General features: G+C 38.4%; 1 protein-coding gene across 3 annotated transcripts in view; it reads left to right on the top strand.

Annotated features, from left to right (window-relative positions):
• Positions 1-15417, top strand: part of PAFAH1B1 (platelet activating factor acetylhydrolase 1b regulatory subunit 1) — a 34935-nt gene extending 19518 nt beyond the window's left edge. For all 3 annotated transcript variants that reach the window (XM_054208558.1, XM_054208559.1, XM_054208560.1), the window contains 8 exons: positions 2817-2891; positions 3832-4038; positions 6014-6182; positions 8441-8543; positions 9329-9557; positions 11030-11131; positions 11786-11942; positions 13260-15417. In XM_054208558.1, coding sequence (XP_054064533.1) covers positions 2817-2891; positions 3832-4038; positions 6014-6182; positions 8441-8543; positions 9329-9557; positions 11030-11131; positions 11786-11942; positions 13260-13333 — 1116 coding nt within the window. In that variant the 3' untranslated portion in view covers positions 13334-15417. The remainder of the gene's footprint in view (positions 1-2816; positions 2892-3831; positions 4039-6013; positions 6183-8440; positions 8544-9328; positions 9558-11029; positions 11132-11785; positions 11943-13259) is intronic.

The following is a 15417-nucleotide window of genomic DNA, read 5'->3' as shown; positions in this document are numbered from 1 at the left end:
ATATTAATCTTTTTTGTGTCTAGCCACCACTCATCTATACAATGCTGAGTTTTCCCTGTAATGATCTTTTAAGGATACAAGTCCTGAGAGGGCCTAGATACTTCAAGATGAAAGGTGCTAGAAAACAAAGCTGACAAAAGGCAATGTGAATGTATAAGAAAGGTGATAGAAGATGGTATTTAAAAACCTAAACAAACAAAGAAACAAAACAAAAACAACCAACCCAAAAACTATGGCCCTTCACTGGACTCGCTCCAGCAGCTCCACATGGGACTGGAGCATCTCTCGTCTGGGGAGAGGCTGAGAGCTAGCATTGTTTAGCTGGGAGAAGAGGAGACTTAGTGACATCTTATCACTGTTTGTAAAATACCTGATGGGAGGCTGTGAAGATGACAGAGCCAGACTCTCCTCAGTGCTGCTAGTGACAGGACAAGAGCCAGCAGGCAGAAATTAAAACACAGGAAATTCTGTCTGAACATAATGCAGAACTTTTCTTTTTTTTTTACTGCGAGAGTGACTGAGCACTGGAATAGGTTGCCCAGAGGTTGTGGAGTCTCTGTCCCTAGAGATGCTCAAAACTGCACTGGACACAGGCCTGGGCAGTCTTGCTGACGTTGCTTTGAGCAGGGAATTTGGAATTCATGATCTCAAGATGTCCTTTCCGACCTGAACTATTCTGTGCTTAATATTCAGAAGAATGTGTCTAATTTTAACACATTTAATTTCTGTTTCCTGCTGTTGTGTCCGTCCCCCCTCCCTTCCCTGTAGCTCATTTCCTTAACTGTGCTTATTCTTGTCACGGAATACTGCATAAAAGCATAAACTTTCTGCAATACAAAATTAGAAAACTGAAGACTGTTCTCTTGTAACCTGATTTGACATGGTGTAAGACTGTGCAGCTTTGGAGGCTTTGGTGGCCTAAACAACAGTAATGTTTAAGAAACCAGGCAAAACAGAATTGCTTTTATCCTCTCCTTTATCATATAGAGCAAATGGTGGAAGTCTGTTTTGTGATTGGAATTGGGTCAGTAGTTAAATCATTGCCTGAAACCACATACCAGTTGGTTAACCGTATGGTTGGAGGGCAAGCCCTAATGGTTAATAGAAGTTGATCAGCTCTGGTAAACAACTCTATTTTGTTAGACTGTAGGGATGCTATTGACTTAGACCAGTCATTTCTTGGAACTGAATTCTGTTGATTTGCCTTTGTAACCGGTGATTCTTTGTATCATTTTTAAACTTTCCACTTCTTCGCATAGGAGGTGTGGATTTCATTTGAGTTTAAGTTTCTCTGGAGACACCTGGATTGAGTAGGAAACTTCTATGTGCTGACTTTTGATAAATCCTTGCCTTTTCTCTATTACAAACCCTGCATTGTTCTTTTCCCAAAATGCTTGGTTGAAATGTGACTTAATTTCTCCAATCTGCTTCCAGTATCTAATAAATAAGTGGAAATGACAAATTGGAAAAACATAATTGAAAATCCTAATACCATTCCCTTATCTGCCTTATCTATCAACCTAATTAAGTCTTCTCTTCCCAAAGGTTAAAAAGGCGATCTAAATAGGCTAGATGGTCCTGAGGGAAATAGAAAATGCAGTTGCTAAAAGTTCCATGTGACTTTCTTCCAAGGCAATCCAAATTGGTTGGGGCTATACTAAAATGACAAAATAAAAGGTTAAGACTGAAATTATTTCAGTAAATTGGAAGGATTCAAGTGTAGTTTTACAAAGAGATATTTCATTTTTTGTGTTGATTATTCCTGCAGATAACTCCAGTTTTTACAAATGCCCCTGAAGTAGTAGGTTAACATCCGGTCTCTGACCGAGGCAGCCAGTCCTCAGAGGTTTTATGGAGTAAGCCATGCCATTGTTATTTTTCCCGTGCCTCTGTTATTCTCCATCTAATTTAGAATTATTCCAATATCAGATTGTCATTTTGTACATGGAAAGAAAGTGCGCATCATTTAATTACTCTTCTGTGCCTCTGATGTTTATTTTTCTGTGTTGCTTGTCTTCCTCTTTCTTGTGTTAATAGGTGGGAGGAGGAAAAAAAGAGTAGTACTATGGCTTTTACAATAACATCAGCTGTTCATTGTTGCTCCTCAGCTATTCCTTAGAGCCCAAAGGAGAAATATTGAGTGGAGGAAATTATTCTTCATTAAAGTTTCATTAGAGGTGCAAAATCCGTGTTGATTTCTCCAGTAGCCGAGCTGGTGTTCGGTAGGGCAGGTGCATGGTCTCCTTTCTGCTTTGGTTACTGAGGTAAAGGTGCAGGGAGAACGTACTTAAAGCTTGTCTTTGAGAAGGTAGCACAAAATAATGCAATATTATGATGGTAATTTGAGTTTAACTATAATCAAGTTAGCTGTGTGTTTTTTTTATTAAAAAGATAAAATCAGAGTTAGTTTGGGCTAACTGCTTTTCAAGTGAGCTGGAGTATGTGTACTCCCACCTTCAAACGGTGTGCTTTTCCGTAAGAGAGTGCGTTGTACTAACAAGTAATGGTGCTAGCACAGCCTTTGCTCTGAAGGTACGACTTCGTTGGTTCCTAATGCTCTAGTTGGTGACTATGAAAAAGGAGGCTATCTTCGAGAATGTTTTCTTCTCTGTCTTTGTAAATTGTAGGGATGAAAATTTGAAGTGTGGTTGTTCTATGTCACTAATAAAACTGATTATAACATTTTGCTTGAATTCTTCTTTCTGTTGTCAAGAGATCTTTATTAAAACGAGCTGTTTATGTTGCCTTTGAAGAAACACTTCTACAGGCTTTAGAACTAGAATTTATTAATTTATTTAAATGCTTCTCCTCCGCAGAATGAAGAGTTAGATAAGAAGTATGCTGGACTTCTGGAAAAAAAATGGACATCTGTTATAAGATTACAAAAGAAGGTAAGTAGAGATCTAATGGATTTACTTATAAAAAGTTATGACTGAAAGCGAACATTCATTGTTGAACAGAATGTTACATATTTTCCTTGTCAGACAAATGCAGGGTTTAGAAAGTGATGCCTCAAAGATGCATTTTGAGGACTTGAGTAGGGAAAATAGCAAAATCCTTGTTGTAGCAAATGTTTTCTCTATCTCGGTGCTGGCAGAGGCATCCTCTCAGTTTCTTTATAAAAATTTCTTGACTTCAGTTTATGGATTGCATGTGCAGTTTCTGAAGCTGGAAAGGAAAGAGGTGCCTTAAGGCAGCTTGTGAGCGGAAAGATTGAATAGCTGTCTCCTGAAGGCTTGACTGGTTTAGAAAGACGGTAAAATCCTGTGTAGCCAGTTGTCTTTAGCCATTACGTTAAAGGGAAGAAACCATTAACTCCAGTGCATTAGAGTAAGTGATTCTACTGCAAGTGGACGGTACAAAACTCTTTTTAGTAATGCTTCAATGGATCTAGAATGTACTAAAAGCTTAAAAAAAAAATCTCAGTGTGCTAACAAGAGACCTATCTATTGTGAATGTTAATATATCTAGGGTTTTATTACACCTTGGGTGTCTCTGCCGTTGGTTAAGATGCATGCCATCTCAGGGATACAGAAAATCATTGCAGTGGTAGCATTCCTTTTTGTTAACACAACCTCCTTCAATAGTTTATCAAAATGGTATCTCAAACATATTTAATGATTGAATTATTAAAGAATAAATGATTAATTAAGTTTGATTTTTAGAAATACCAACACTCTTGAACATTGGTAATCAGTTTGGATCCATGCAATCTTTGCTTTACTGTGAGTCTGGGAGCAAGCTGGTCTTTGGATTATTAATGAGTGAAGGTGAATTAGATCTTGGTATAAAATGAGAAATTAACAGTCTCTTTAAAATTCATAAACTTAGGTAATGGAATTAGAGTCAAAGCTGAATGAAGCTAAGGAAGAATTTACATCAGGTGGACCTCTTGGTCAGAAACGAGACCCTAAAGAGTGGATTCCTCGTCCTCCAGAGAAGTATGCGTTGAGTGGACATAGGAGTCCTGTCACTCGAGTGATTTTCCATCCAGTTTTCAGTGTTATGGTTTCTGCTTCAGAGGATGCCACAATAAAGGTATGTGTGCTACAGAAAATTAAACTAAGCAAGTCAGAGGATGTGTAATATGTAACATTAGTACTTCAAGCTGGACATACGTTGTACTGATGGAAGATTGTTTCACATTCTGCTTCAGTTTCAATAGGGGACAGTTCTTTCAAGTTTGGTGTCCTGTGTAATCTACAAATTTTAGTTTTATGCTGGTCCAGTTAGTACCTTCAAGAGTATTTTACTGTCCTTTGACTTGAGGAGAAAATAATTAAGCTAATGTGGATTTAGAGACTGGAGGATAAAGTCTCGCTGGAGATAAAAGGATCTTTGGGGGAAGAATGCATTTTGGCTGCTCAGTAGAGGAGGAGTGGCATAGCGTACAGGGTAGTGCTGTGATGAGAAGCAGGAAGACAGTTGCCTCAACTCATCAAAAGTGATTATTTTTTTAAAGCTGAGTTGAAGTGGTTATGCAGCTGTAACCTTAACTGAAAACTAGTTATTCCTATGTACTCCAAATGGGACATGCAAGTCTCATGAAGTCTCACTGACTTTCAGTAACTTTCATGGTCTTCATAGGCCTTTATTGCAGTGTACAGTGGCATGGAGAGATTTGTTGCAATAGGCAAGTAGTTTCTCATTTTAGCTTCCAATAAAGACATTGTTGTGCATTTTCTTGTTGTTTGAATGTCACCATTTAAGGGAAATTATCCTGATAAAAGATACTTCTCATTGTTCTCTTCTACACTGGTTTGAAAACTATTTGGAAAAAGTGCTGTTGTGAAAAACACTGAGTTGCGTATTAAATGATGTGCTTAAAAGTACAAGTTGATCTGATCGTGGCTACTTGTTGGAGAAGGTTGAAATAAAAGATGTCAACCAGATCTAGTTCATAAAAAGCTTTAACCTGTTCCTGCAGCAGACTTGAGCAGAGAGGCCTGGTGTTTTTTCTTTCAAGCAGACAGGGCCAGCTGAAATGGTGACAGCTCTGTGTGTGTTAGATGTTACAGAGGAGACTAATTAGCTTTGGTTTTGCTCACTCTTATGGATACACTGGATGAATTTTCTTATTCTTTAAGTCAAGCTGTATAGCTTAATTTCTGACGGTTCCATTCCTAGTGATTGCAATCTATTGGGATGATGGATTCGCTTTGTTGTTTGGTGTGTTTTGGAGTTTGTTTTGTTTAGGATATAATTTAAAATGAAATGTCTAATTTTGTGCTTGAGAGAGACACAAAAAAAATATGTAGGAGCTTGCTTTGTTTCAAAGGCTTTTGTTTGTGGCTAGATGATAGAAAACTGACTTAATTAGGAGGTGAGAATGGGGACTTCATGCTATCTTGCAGTTATTAATGGCAAATGTTTATTTTATCTCTGACAAATTCTGTAATCTACTAGCGTGTGCATATCAGACTCTTCAGAGCGGTTTGGGTTATCATCCCTAAACCAGTGCATTCGGAATATGGCTCTTCAGTATTCAGAATATTTGCTATTGGGTTTTGAAGCAGCAAGTAAATTCTGGAGCCACAGTAAAGCTTGGAAAAGGGCGAGGGGACATTGTTAAAGATGATGCTTTCCCCACCAACTGAAAATGTATTGCTAGTTAGGGAGCTAGCATAGAAAGGGATGGAGAAAAACAATCTGTACGAAGTGGATTTGTTCTGCCCAGTGTCTTCTAAATTGATCTTCTTTGTTTTTAAGGGTATTGTCTGTTAAGACTTTTAGATACAATGGAACTTGTTTTCCTGCTGTGTTTACAATGCTTAAGTTAGCTGAAAAACAGTTTTCAAGAGGCATGAATTCAGTTAATTTATAAGTTACAAAATCTTATAAAAAGAATGCTTATTTTTCTATGCTGTTAGGCTTTTTAGGGCTGTCTTTCTATGTCTCTTGCTCAATTAATTATTGAATAAGGTGCCAGACTGGCCTGCAGAGTGCAAATGTAAGGCTGGAGAATACAAAGAGTAATAGGTTGCTGTTAACGGATTTTCTGTTCACTTGTCAGGTGTGGGATTATGAGACAGGAGACTTTGAACGAACCCTTAAGGGGCATACAGACTCTGTGCAAGATATTTCCTTTGACCACACTGGCAAACTATTGGCCTCCTGTTCTGCTGATATGACCATTAAGCTATGGGATTTCCAGGGCTTTGAGTGCATCAGAACTATGCATGGTAAGGTATAAAGGGAATTGATTTAGTCTGCAAAGTGAAGAGATTTTTTTTTAATTATTTTTTTTCATTCAGGAAAACTGCTGATGTGGAAAGGGGTTATAAACCGAGAGTATTGCCCAAAAGAAAACGGGGGGGGGAGGAGCGGAGGGGGAGAGGGTGAAGTTCTGATCTTTTGAGTGCTCTGTAAATAAAGTATATGTTTAGTGTCTATGGAATGCAATAGTGTCTCAAATCTGCTATGCTTGATGCTGTGGGAAGCATCCCCTAATATTATTGAAAAGAAATAGCAGTTACAGGGGTTTAGTGCTAAAAATTAAATGCTTATTAGATAATAAAACTGTGGCTTCAAATTGGTAAAAGATTGCCGCCTCCACCCCTCTGTTTCACTGGTGCGCTGCTTCAGGAAGGAAGCAATTAGTGCCAAAGGTGTTGTGTACGTACTGTGCAGTCTGCTGCTTTTGGTTTTGCCTGGTTTCAATGGACATGCCCTTTGCATTAGGCTCAAAAGCCATAGGGAAAAATGGGACAGTAAAACAACCACAACTATAAGATTCTATATCAAGAGTAACTGTTTATTTTATAGTCTTGATGTAAAAGCGTTTTTATACTGCTGCTTGTCTTGCTTTTAATATCTTCTTGTAGAAGTGGTAAGTAGGAACAGAGAATGTTTGAGACTTAGGACAATAAACACACACATACCAAAGAAAACAGAAAGCTGTTGCCTTTTGTGCATACAGTTCTTTAAGCACCACAGAACACTATTGTAGAGGAAGAACAGACACTGCAGCTGGCTGATAGCAAGAAAATAAAGTAGTGCTACAAGGGGTGTTGGTCTTTGAAGATTTCTATGTGAACATATGTGCAGTTCTTGTATTTTTATGAACTGGATGTTGTAACATGAGTGTGGGTGAACTAGCTTCACGTGTGTTGCCAGTTACATCCTTTCAACTCAATTTCAAGTAAAAAGAAACAAATCTTTCCAGTAAGGACTTGTAAAGTACCACTGAAACTCGTATTCTCTGACACTTCAGATACTTGATCACTGGCATGATTGCTTTTTAGTAGTTCACCAGGGCTCCGAGTTCTTAGTGGAGAGAATGGAAATGAAAATTGTAAAGCTGTACATTGTAGGTACAGGGCATGCAAGATGCAATGTAGCTGCCCGTAAAAGAAAAAAAGCAACTTATTAGTGAATTTACTGACTATAATTTTTTTTTTAAAGAAGAACATCAGATCTCCAGATTAAAAAAAGGAAGCTGTTTAATGCCTCTAAGCTGTTGAGAAATTATATATACTCTAAACTACTGATCTCAGAAGACCAATTTCTAGTCCCAACAATTCTAGAAGGGACAATTTCAGAGCTTAAAGTAAGACAAGTGCATGAATTATATACAAACTGTTATAGTCAGGCTTGTAGACTGGACTTGTCAAAAAACCCCTACCCAACAGCTTGTTCTGGATAATACTAAAATTTCAAAACGGTTAATTCTAATGTTTGCCACTTTGGGAAGTTTAAGTTCTGATTTTTTGTAATACTGGAAATGAGTAATTTTTACAGAGTGTGTTATCTCCCTTTCATATATTATGTTCCATTGCTTGTGGGAAGAGTAGAGTCAAGAGCTGAAACAACACACATGAGGTCATAAGGAGTTTGTGTTAAGGAAATGATCCAGATGCTTTTTCCTGACTCAGCATTGATCGTCTTCCTCTCAACAGCAGTAGAAGTTGCTGTCATGTATATACAGTTGGTTCTTACTTGTTTCTTGAATCAATGCAGTACAGTGTTTTATTAAAACCTAATATCAGATGTCTGAAGCATGAAGCTTCTGCAGTGAGGTTTGGCATGCCTCTCACCGGAGACCTGTTTCCCTTTTAAACATCATCTGCATGGTGCATCAGCATACTGTAATCAGACCTGACTGATAATTTTGAGGACAGTCACTGTAGCAGCGCTCTCTCCTAAACTACCAGCTTTTGTAACTGTGTAGAAGTGTTGCTTGCAGTGGTGAGTGTCTGCTTTTAAAACATGTTAAAGAAATCTTTGAAACAATTTTAATGGAGACTCAATGTCTGGACTGCGTGGTTTCCAAAAATATAACTGATTATTTTATAAAACCTCAAATTTACATGTAAGGCTTATTCCATAAAACATGCACTACTGCTGTAGCTACTTGTCTAAGATAAATGAATAGCAAGTCCTGTGTGCTCTGTAAAAACTCTTACAGTACCACTTAATAAAGGTTTGATTTTGTTTTTAGGTCATGATCATAATGTTTCTTCAGTAGCCATCATGCCCAATGGAGATCATATAGTTTCTGCCTCAAGGGATAAAACTATCAAAATGTGGGAAGTCCAAACAGGGTAAGCGTGCTTCTGGCTAAACATCCACACCTATTCCAAACATGCACAAACCACTGGTGGTAGGAAATGCGCCACATAAATCTTGAATATCAGCAAACATTTGAATTGAGATATGGTATTGTTCCCTTTAGAATAATTCACTTAAGGATTCTGCCTTAAACTGTTAAACACAGGGTTTTAGTACTGACTAGTTTAAACTTACCTGGCTTTATCTTTCTGGGAGCTATGAGAGTAGAACACCATAACTCAGGACCAGGTAAGAATATAAATTTGGTGGTTAACCACAAGTTTAAAGGGAGCTTGAGAGGAGGGAGGAGAAATATGTTACCTTTCTTGACATAGATCAAGATGTCTCCTGATGTTATTTTTTTTTTGCTCTTGTTTGTATCATTCTTCAGTTGTCTCTTTAATCCATCCGTTTGCTAGACGTTGTAGATGAAGGCTATCTGAATGACCTGTAAATCTCTGCTTGTTCTTAAAATACCCCTTTAATGCAAGCTATCCTATCAACTTCATTTTTCCCCTAAGCTTCCTGCTTTCTACTCTAACAAGGATTTGCCAGTTCTTAGCTGTCACGTCTTTCTCATGTCAACTTCCTTTCCATGAACTTTTTTATGGCCTTGTACATCACCATGCAGGATGGACATGTGCATGCTAAAATATTTTATCTTAACTTCTAAGAGTTGGTCAAGGGTCCTTAAATTTCAAAGGCATGTGTAATGGTTTTATTGCAATGTTAATTGACTCCTGCTGTATTTCTGGTTGTTGTTTTTTTTTTTTAATAGTTACTGTGTGAAGACTTTCACAGGTCACAGAGAATGGGTGCGCATGGTGCGACCTAACCAGGATGGCACCTTAATTGCCAGTTGTTCTAATGACCAGACAGTGCGTGTTTGGGTGGTAGCAACAAAGGAATGCAAAGCTGAGCTCCGAGAACACGAGCACGTGGTAGAATGCATTTCCTGGGCTCCCGAGAGCTCATACTCCACCATATCAGAAGCTACAGGATCAGAGGTAATGTTTCCAATGCTAATGAATAAGATCTTTGACTACGCTCTATATAGAACTTACTGGATAGTATTTAGAACAACTATGCTTTGTTCTCACAGTGCTTGGCAGACGCAGCAGGTGTGTGAGTGTGTTTTGCTGAGTACACTTGGTGTACTGTTAATCCCCCATCTTGGCTTCATAGGATCCATGCTTTTGTGTGTTAACAGTAGGACCCTACCTTGCACTAATGAAAGTGAACTTTAGAGAGACACTGTGTTTCTGAGAAGGTTAAGAATGCGCCCACTTTCACATATTTCAGCAAAGAAATGTAGAAGGTAGCTTATCTGGCATAAAGGGAAGATTATAAGGATGCTCAACAATTGAAAGGTGTGGGGGAAATAGTGCATCAAGAATGCAGAAGTGAAGCTGTATTGTGATGGAGAAGCTTTGACTGCCGTGTTCTAGTGTACAAAGCTAATGATAGGATCAAGCATTCTTTAACCACGATAAAGCCCCATTTGTGTGATCAGATGCATCTTCTCTGGTTCAGTTACTAAATCTTCAAGAAAGGCTTACTAAAGGTCCACAAAAATTTTGTTTAGGATGACAAAGTGTAGAAGAAATTAGTAGAAATTAACTCCAGTTTCTAGTTAAAAAAACCCCAAGCATTTTGGCCTTGCCTGCTTCCTCAAAAAGGACACATGTACCCAAGGGGAAAAGTGGCTACACTGAAGACACAGGGACTTGTCTAGTGATGGATTTTAGAGATAAATTCAATTAAATTTTACTTGCATCCTTAAAAGATCCTTATAATCTTTTAATTAAAAATGATTAAAACTAAATTCCAAATATTCACTTCCTCTTGCAGTGGTAATTATCTGAAGTGGTGTCTCCTCTGCCCTCTGCTGGTCTGATCACCTGTGTACAACACATTACAGTCCTTAGCTTTGAACGAGCAGCAAGTTAACATTAACTTCACAATTGAAACATCTCAAGTTCTGAGAACTAAGTTTTTCTTTCATACTTTGCATGATTACAAATAGAAATAAGTTCAGAGTAGGAACTTTTCAAAAATTCTTAAACTTGCTTCATTACTTGTTATGGAGAATGAGAACACGAAGGTATGTCTGAACTTCATACTCTTTTGTCCTGAGATGTCTGGCTCTGCTTTAACTGTGTCTGCTATTAAAAGAGGATGTCTTGCAGTAGGCAAGTGTGGATTCAAAGTATTATTTGGCTTGGTGCATCAGCAGAACATACAATCATTTCTTTTAACAGATTGTTTAATTCCTTTCATTTTTTGTTTATTTATCCTAATATTAGTAACAAAATGCCTGTGACTCTCAGTTTTGGCATTGCGTGTTTATTAGCTGTAACCTGTCATACAATCTAAGTTTGCTATTAAGAAGTAGCATTTGGAAGGGATCTGCTTCCTCCCTCCTTTCCTACCCTCCCTGCCCCGTATATGCCATAACTTAAAACATAATTTTCTGTAGACTAAGAAGAGTGGCAAGCCTGGGCCTTTTCTGCTGTCTGGATCCAGAGACAAGACCATTAAGATGTGGGACATCAGCACTGGCATGTGCCTTATGACACTTGTAAGTTCACGGATGTTTTTCTGGTGGTCATACCTGTGTATGTCAAACCAGTTTTAACAGAATGAATTATCTTACATATTCATATTTTCAAGAAAAGCCAGAATTATTTCAATAAGACGAACACTGGAAATATGTTGTTTTAATGGCTTCTATATTTCAGGTTGTCTTGTTGCTAAGAAATACTGAGAGTCTCAAAATACATAGTATAAATTCAGGAGTACTATGGTGTAGTTTTTGTGATGAGTAGCTTGGTCTGTCTACTGAAATGCTAATAATCATCTGAACTTTGTCTTCTGTAAAACGTCATGTTCTTTTGACGTGTTGGTCTTCCCACAGGCTTTGGACTGCTGTTTCCAGCCTGTCTCCAGGCTGGACTGGATGTTGGTGCTAGGGGTGGGGAGCAGGATCAGTGTAGATCACATGAGGACTTCTGTTTGTTTGCCTTCAAGGACAGGAACTTATGTTGTTGGTAGTGCTGATAGAGATGTAATAATAGAAACTGAAGATAAACTTTTGAGTTCTAATAGGCTTTAGAAAGCTAAATGCTATCCTTGTGGGAACAGGGCAAGGATTGCTTAGTTTGCCATAGCATAAATTATAGAATGCTTAGCCTCAAAACATGCATCTGCTCACTGATTTCTCCTTATGCTCAAGGTGGGCCATGATAACTGGGTACGTGGCGTTCTGTTCCATTCTGGGGGAAAATTTATTTTGAGCTGTGCTGATGACAAGACTCTACGTGTCTGGGACTTCAAGAACAAACGATGCATGAAAACCCTCAATGCGCACGAACACTTTGTTACCTCTTTGGGTATGTATTGTTCTATTGGGCTTACTGCAAAGTACAGAGCCAGAGAGGCAGACTTTTGTTTTTCTGCATCTTCTCCAGCTGCAGTTGAGCACCAGGCTAGGCATTCACGCTTTGCATTCCAGTGAAGTTTTGTGCTATGTGTATTTTAATCAAATAACGACAGATACGAATTTTGAGTGTGCTGGATTTTTCCACTTCTGTTGCCAGTGTTGCACATTGGATAAAGGCATGAACTGCCAGGGTGTTCTGGAACCTTTCACCACTGAGCGTGTAGGCATTTGGGGAGTGGTGTATTGCAAATGCTTGCCCAGCAGGAAAAAAAAAAAGGAGGGGGTGCAAAGCAAAATGGGCAGAAAAAAAAATATACTTTGAATTCCTCATCATTCCTGGTTGGTATTATCAGGTCTTGGTAGACCTTAGTTCCCCCCTGCCCTGGCAAAACCAAACCAAACAAACCCCTCCCTAGTCAACAAAGGTACTTTACTTGGGCATTGTCTCTACCGCTTCTCTCTGTGTACTGCTCTGGCAGCTCGTAGCTGCGGTAGCCAAGCCATGTGAGTTAGTGTAAGTTAGGTTAGCAGGGGACCAGGAATCGGCTACTAAGGTTTCCTAATCAAACTTGCAGGTTGCCGTGGTTTAGGGCAGGATTTCTGACTTCACTGCACTCTTAAATTGTTGGAGACAGTTGATCAGAAAGGGGCAAAGAAAAGTTGTGAGTTGAAGATCATTAAACCATTAGCGTGGATTGGCTAACCTCGGAATTGGCTGCTTCAGTTTACAGATTGCCTTTCTACACAGCAAGGCTTTTTTGATTGCTCTTGGTTAAACTTCCCAGTGTTGTCTGCTGATCCAGTCCAAAATTGATTTGTATACATGTAATATTTTGCAATCTCATGAGAAAACAGTACACTTTACACTTTTTTACATGCTAGCTCACAACCTGTACTGTCTACAGCAAAAGTCAAGTTTCTTGACTTCTGATTCTTTGAATATCTCTTATGTAAATACATGAAATTCTGTCTTCTGGTAGTACTTGAGGGTTTGAGCAGTTTGAGATGTTTTGGAGTCTTCTCTGTTATAACTTTATCTGGATTTGTTTTCCATGAAAGCTCCTTTATAACTGAACTGAAAGTAGATTTTCACACTTCATGAGATTATAGCATGAGAGGATTTGCCTTCAGATTTGCAGATATGATGAGCTTTGAAATTTAGTCTTTGAGCTGGTGTAATTATTCGAAAAGGTAGTGACATTCAGTGAGAGTGGAAAATAGTCAAGTTTTGGATTCGTTCTTAACATAAGCTTTTCTTTCCTCGCAGATTTCCACAAGACGGCACCGTATGTGGTTACTGGAAGTGTAGATCAAACAGTAAAAGTGTGGGAGTGCCGTTGATTGAATTCACATTTGACCCCTTTTTCCTCTGGATGCACTCAGATACCATGGTTACCCATTGAGCTCTGTTTAAATAAATATTGTCCTTTCATGTAAATTATTCTGGATGTAGATTGAGCTTATTAAATGTTACACACAAAGTATTCATGCATGGTGAATCCAAATTGTATACTGTAAATTTACATACGTTGTCTAGAAGTACCATAGGTTTAAGAACATGGGCTGGCATTGGTCACATCAGACCTAAGAAGGCAGAAGTTGGATAATTGAAATAGGGCACTTAACTGAATAGTTGACAGTGTCGTTCTATGTCGGATAATTATACCTGTTTTTCTTTCTGCTGTCTGTTGGTGCCTGAATTGGTGACCTCATTTGGGAAAAGTTTTGTAGGGCTCTTTCAGAAATGTGTATCTATGTAACATCACTTAAGTGTGCTTAATAAATCTTCTCTAAATACTAGATAATAAGGCTGCAATTCAGAATCTTCTGAACCTTATGTGTAATTAATGGAAATTAATTAAACTCTGGAATATTTGTCATGAAACATTTGCCAAATCAACAGAATACACTTGTTTTGGCCTCCTATCACGCAGGGGTTGGTATATTTATATAACTAACTGTAAACCTGAAGTAAGACAACAAATCTTAGTAGCAGCTGATGTGATAAATGTATTTATTTTTTATTTGGTCATTCAATGGTTAAGCTGTGCTGTTAAACTAAGTTTAAATGGTTTTTTTGTTTGGTTTTTTATTTTATGCTAGACAAACTTCCAGGAGGAGTTGTCCATCCCACTAGAACTTAGTGATCTAATTTCCACTAGAGCTTAATCTCCCAAATGACTGCCATGGTACAACTTGCTGTTTGCTTTCGATGTTTGTTAGAGATGTGCAATTCCTATTACACAACAGTATCGAAGTCCACTTCCCTCGTACTCACTCGCAGGAGGTTGGGGTATACAAAGGTTTCTTGGTTTCTTTAGTGCCTCCTTGGAAACCCTTTGGAAAATGAGGTTATACTTACCTTGACAAGACAATGTGGCTTGAATAAAAATGTCCTGTGGTTTGCAGATTGAGAAATAGCTTGGGATACAGGATTTAAATGCTTTAAAGAAAGCACTAAATACCTTGAGAATCAGATTGTAATGGCAGATACAGATTGATACAGGCTTCTAAAAGCAAAACAAAACACCATCAACAAAACAAAGTCCATCTCTGGGAATGATGCTATTGAATAAACATTTAAAACCAAATCCTATCGGCAAAGCTAGCCCAGCTTGGTTATTAGTATTTATGTTGTTTGGTGTATACAATTTTTAATTCGCGTATCCCGAAAGTTACCTATTTTGATCCAAGTGAATGGGAATATTCCAAATTAATATTTTAATCAGCATTTTTGTGACAAATTCCGTTGTAGATAACTACAAATTACAATACTTATCAAACTAACCAGGTCTTTTTAAAAATTCACTTTAAAATTTACAGTATGATGAAGTACCAGTCTGATGTTTTAACAGGTGCATTTGTGCTTTATTTTATTCATTTCGTTTAATACATGGCTTTTAAAACTGTCCCTTTTAAAAATATGAGTCCTTGACCCCCACGGGGCTGGCTGGAGGGTGCACGCACTGAAGGGGGAGGGTGCGGCGGTGGCTCCTGCAGCCCCCGGGGAGGGTCCCTGCTGGAGCTGGGTGTCACGCTGGGTCCTCTGGGACGGGGTGGGGGACACGGAGCTCTGAGGTGGGGACTTCGGGGAGCCAGGTTCAGATTCAGGCTAATCTCTTAAATCCAGTGGTTGATGTCATTTTCAGTGTGTGTTTCTGCAGTTAAGCATGCACAAATAAAGTATTTTTTTTGTTTGTTAGCTGCTTGGACTGGAAAAATTTGCTGCTCTTTGTCCTATTTGAGAATTCCAGATACACAAGTAGTGCATCTTAAAATTCCTCAGTGCATCTGCAACTGTAAAGTAATACGGCTGTTTAATTCCTGGTAGGACCTATAAACTCTATTTAAGTATAAAGTAAGCCACACTTGTGTACATAATTCATAAACCTGAATGAGAAATTAAAGGTACCTATGAAGTGGAA

The sequence above is a fragment of the Rissa tridactyla genome, chromosome 7 (genome assembly GCF_028500815.1).
Source record: "Rissa tridactyla isolate bRisTri1 chromosome 7, bRisTri1.patW.cur.20221130, whole genome shotgun sequence".
Taxonomy (NCBI): Eukaryota; Metazoa; Chordata; class Aves; order Charadriiformes; family Laridae; genus Rissa; species Rissa tridactyla.
Note: the sequence above shows the minus strand (reverse complement) of the source record. Positions and strands in the feature narration are given on the sequence as shown.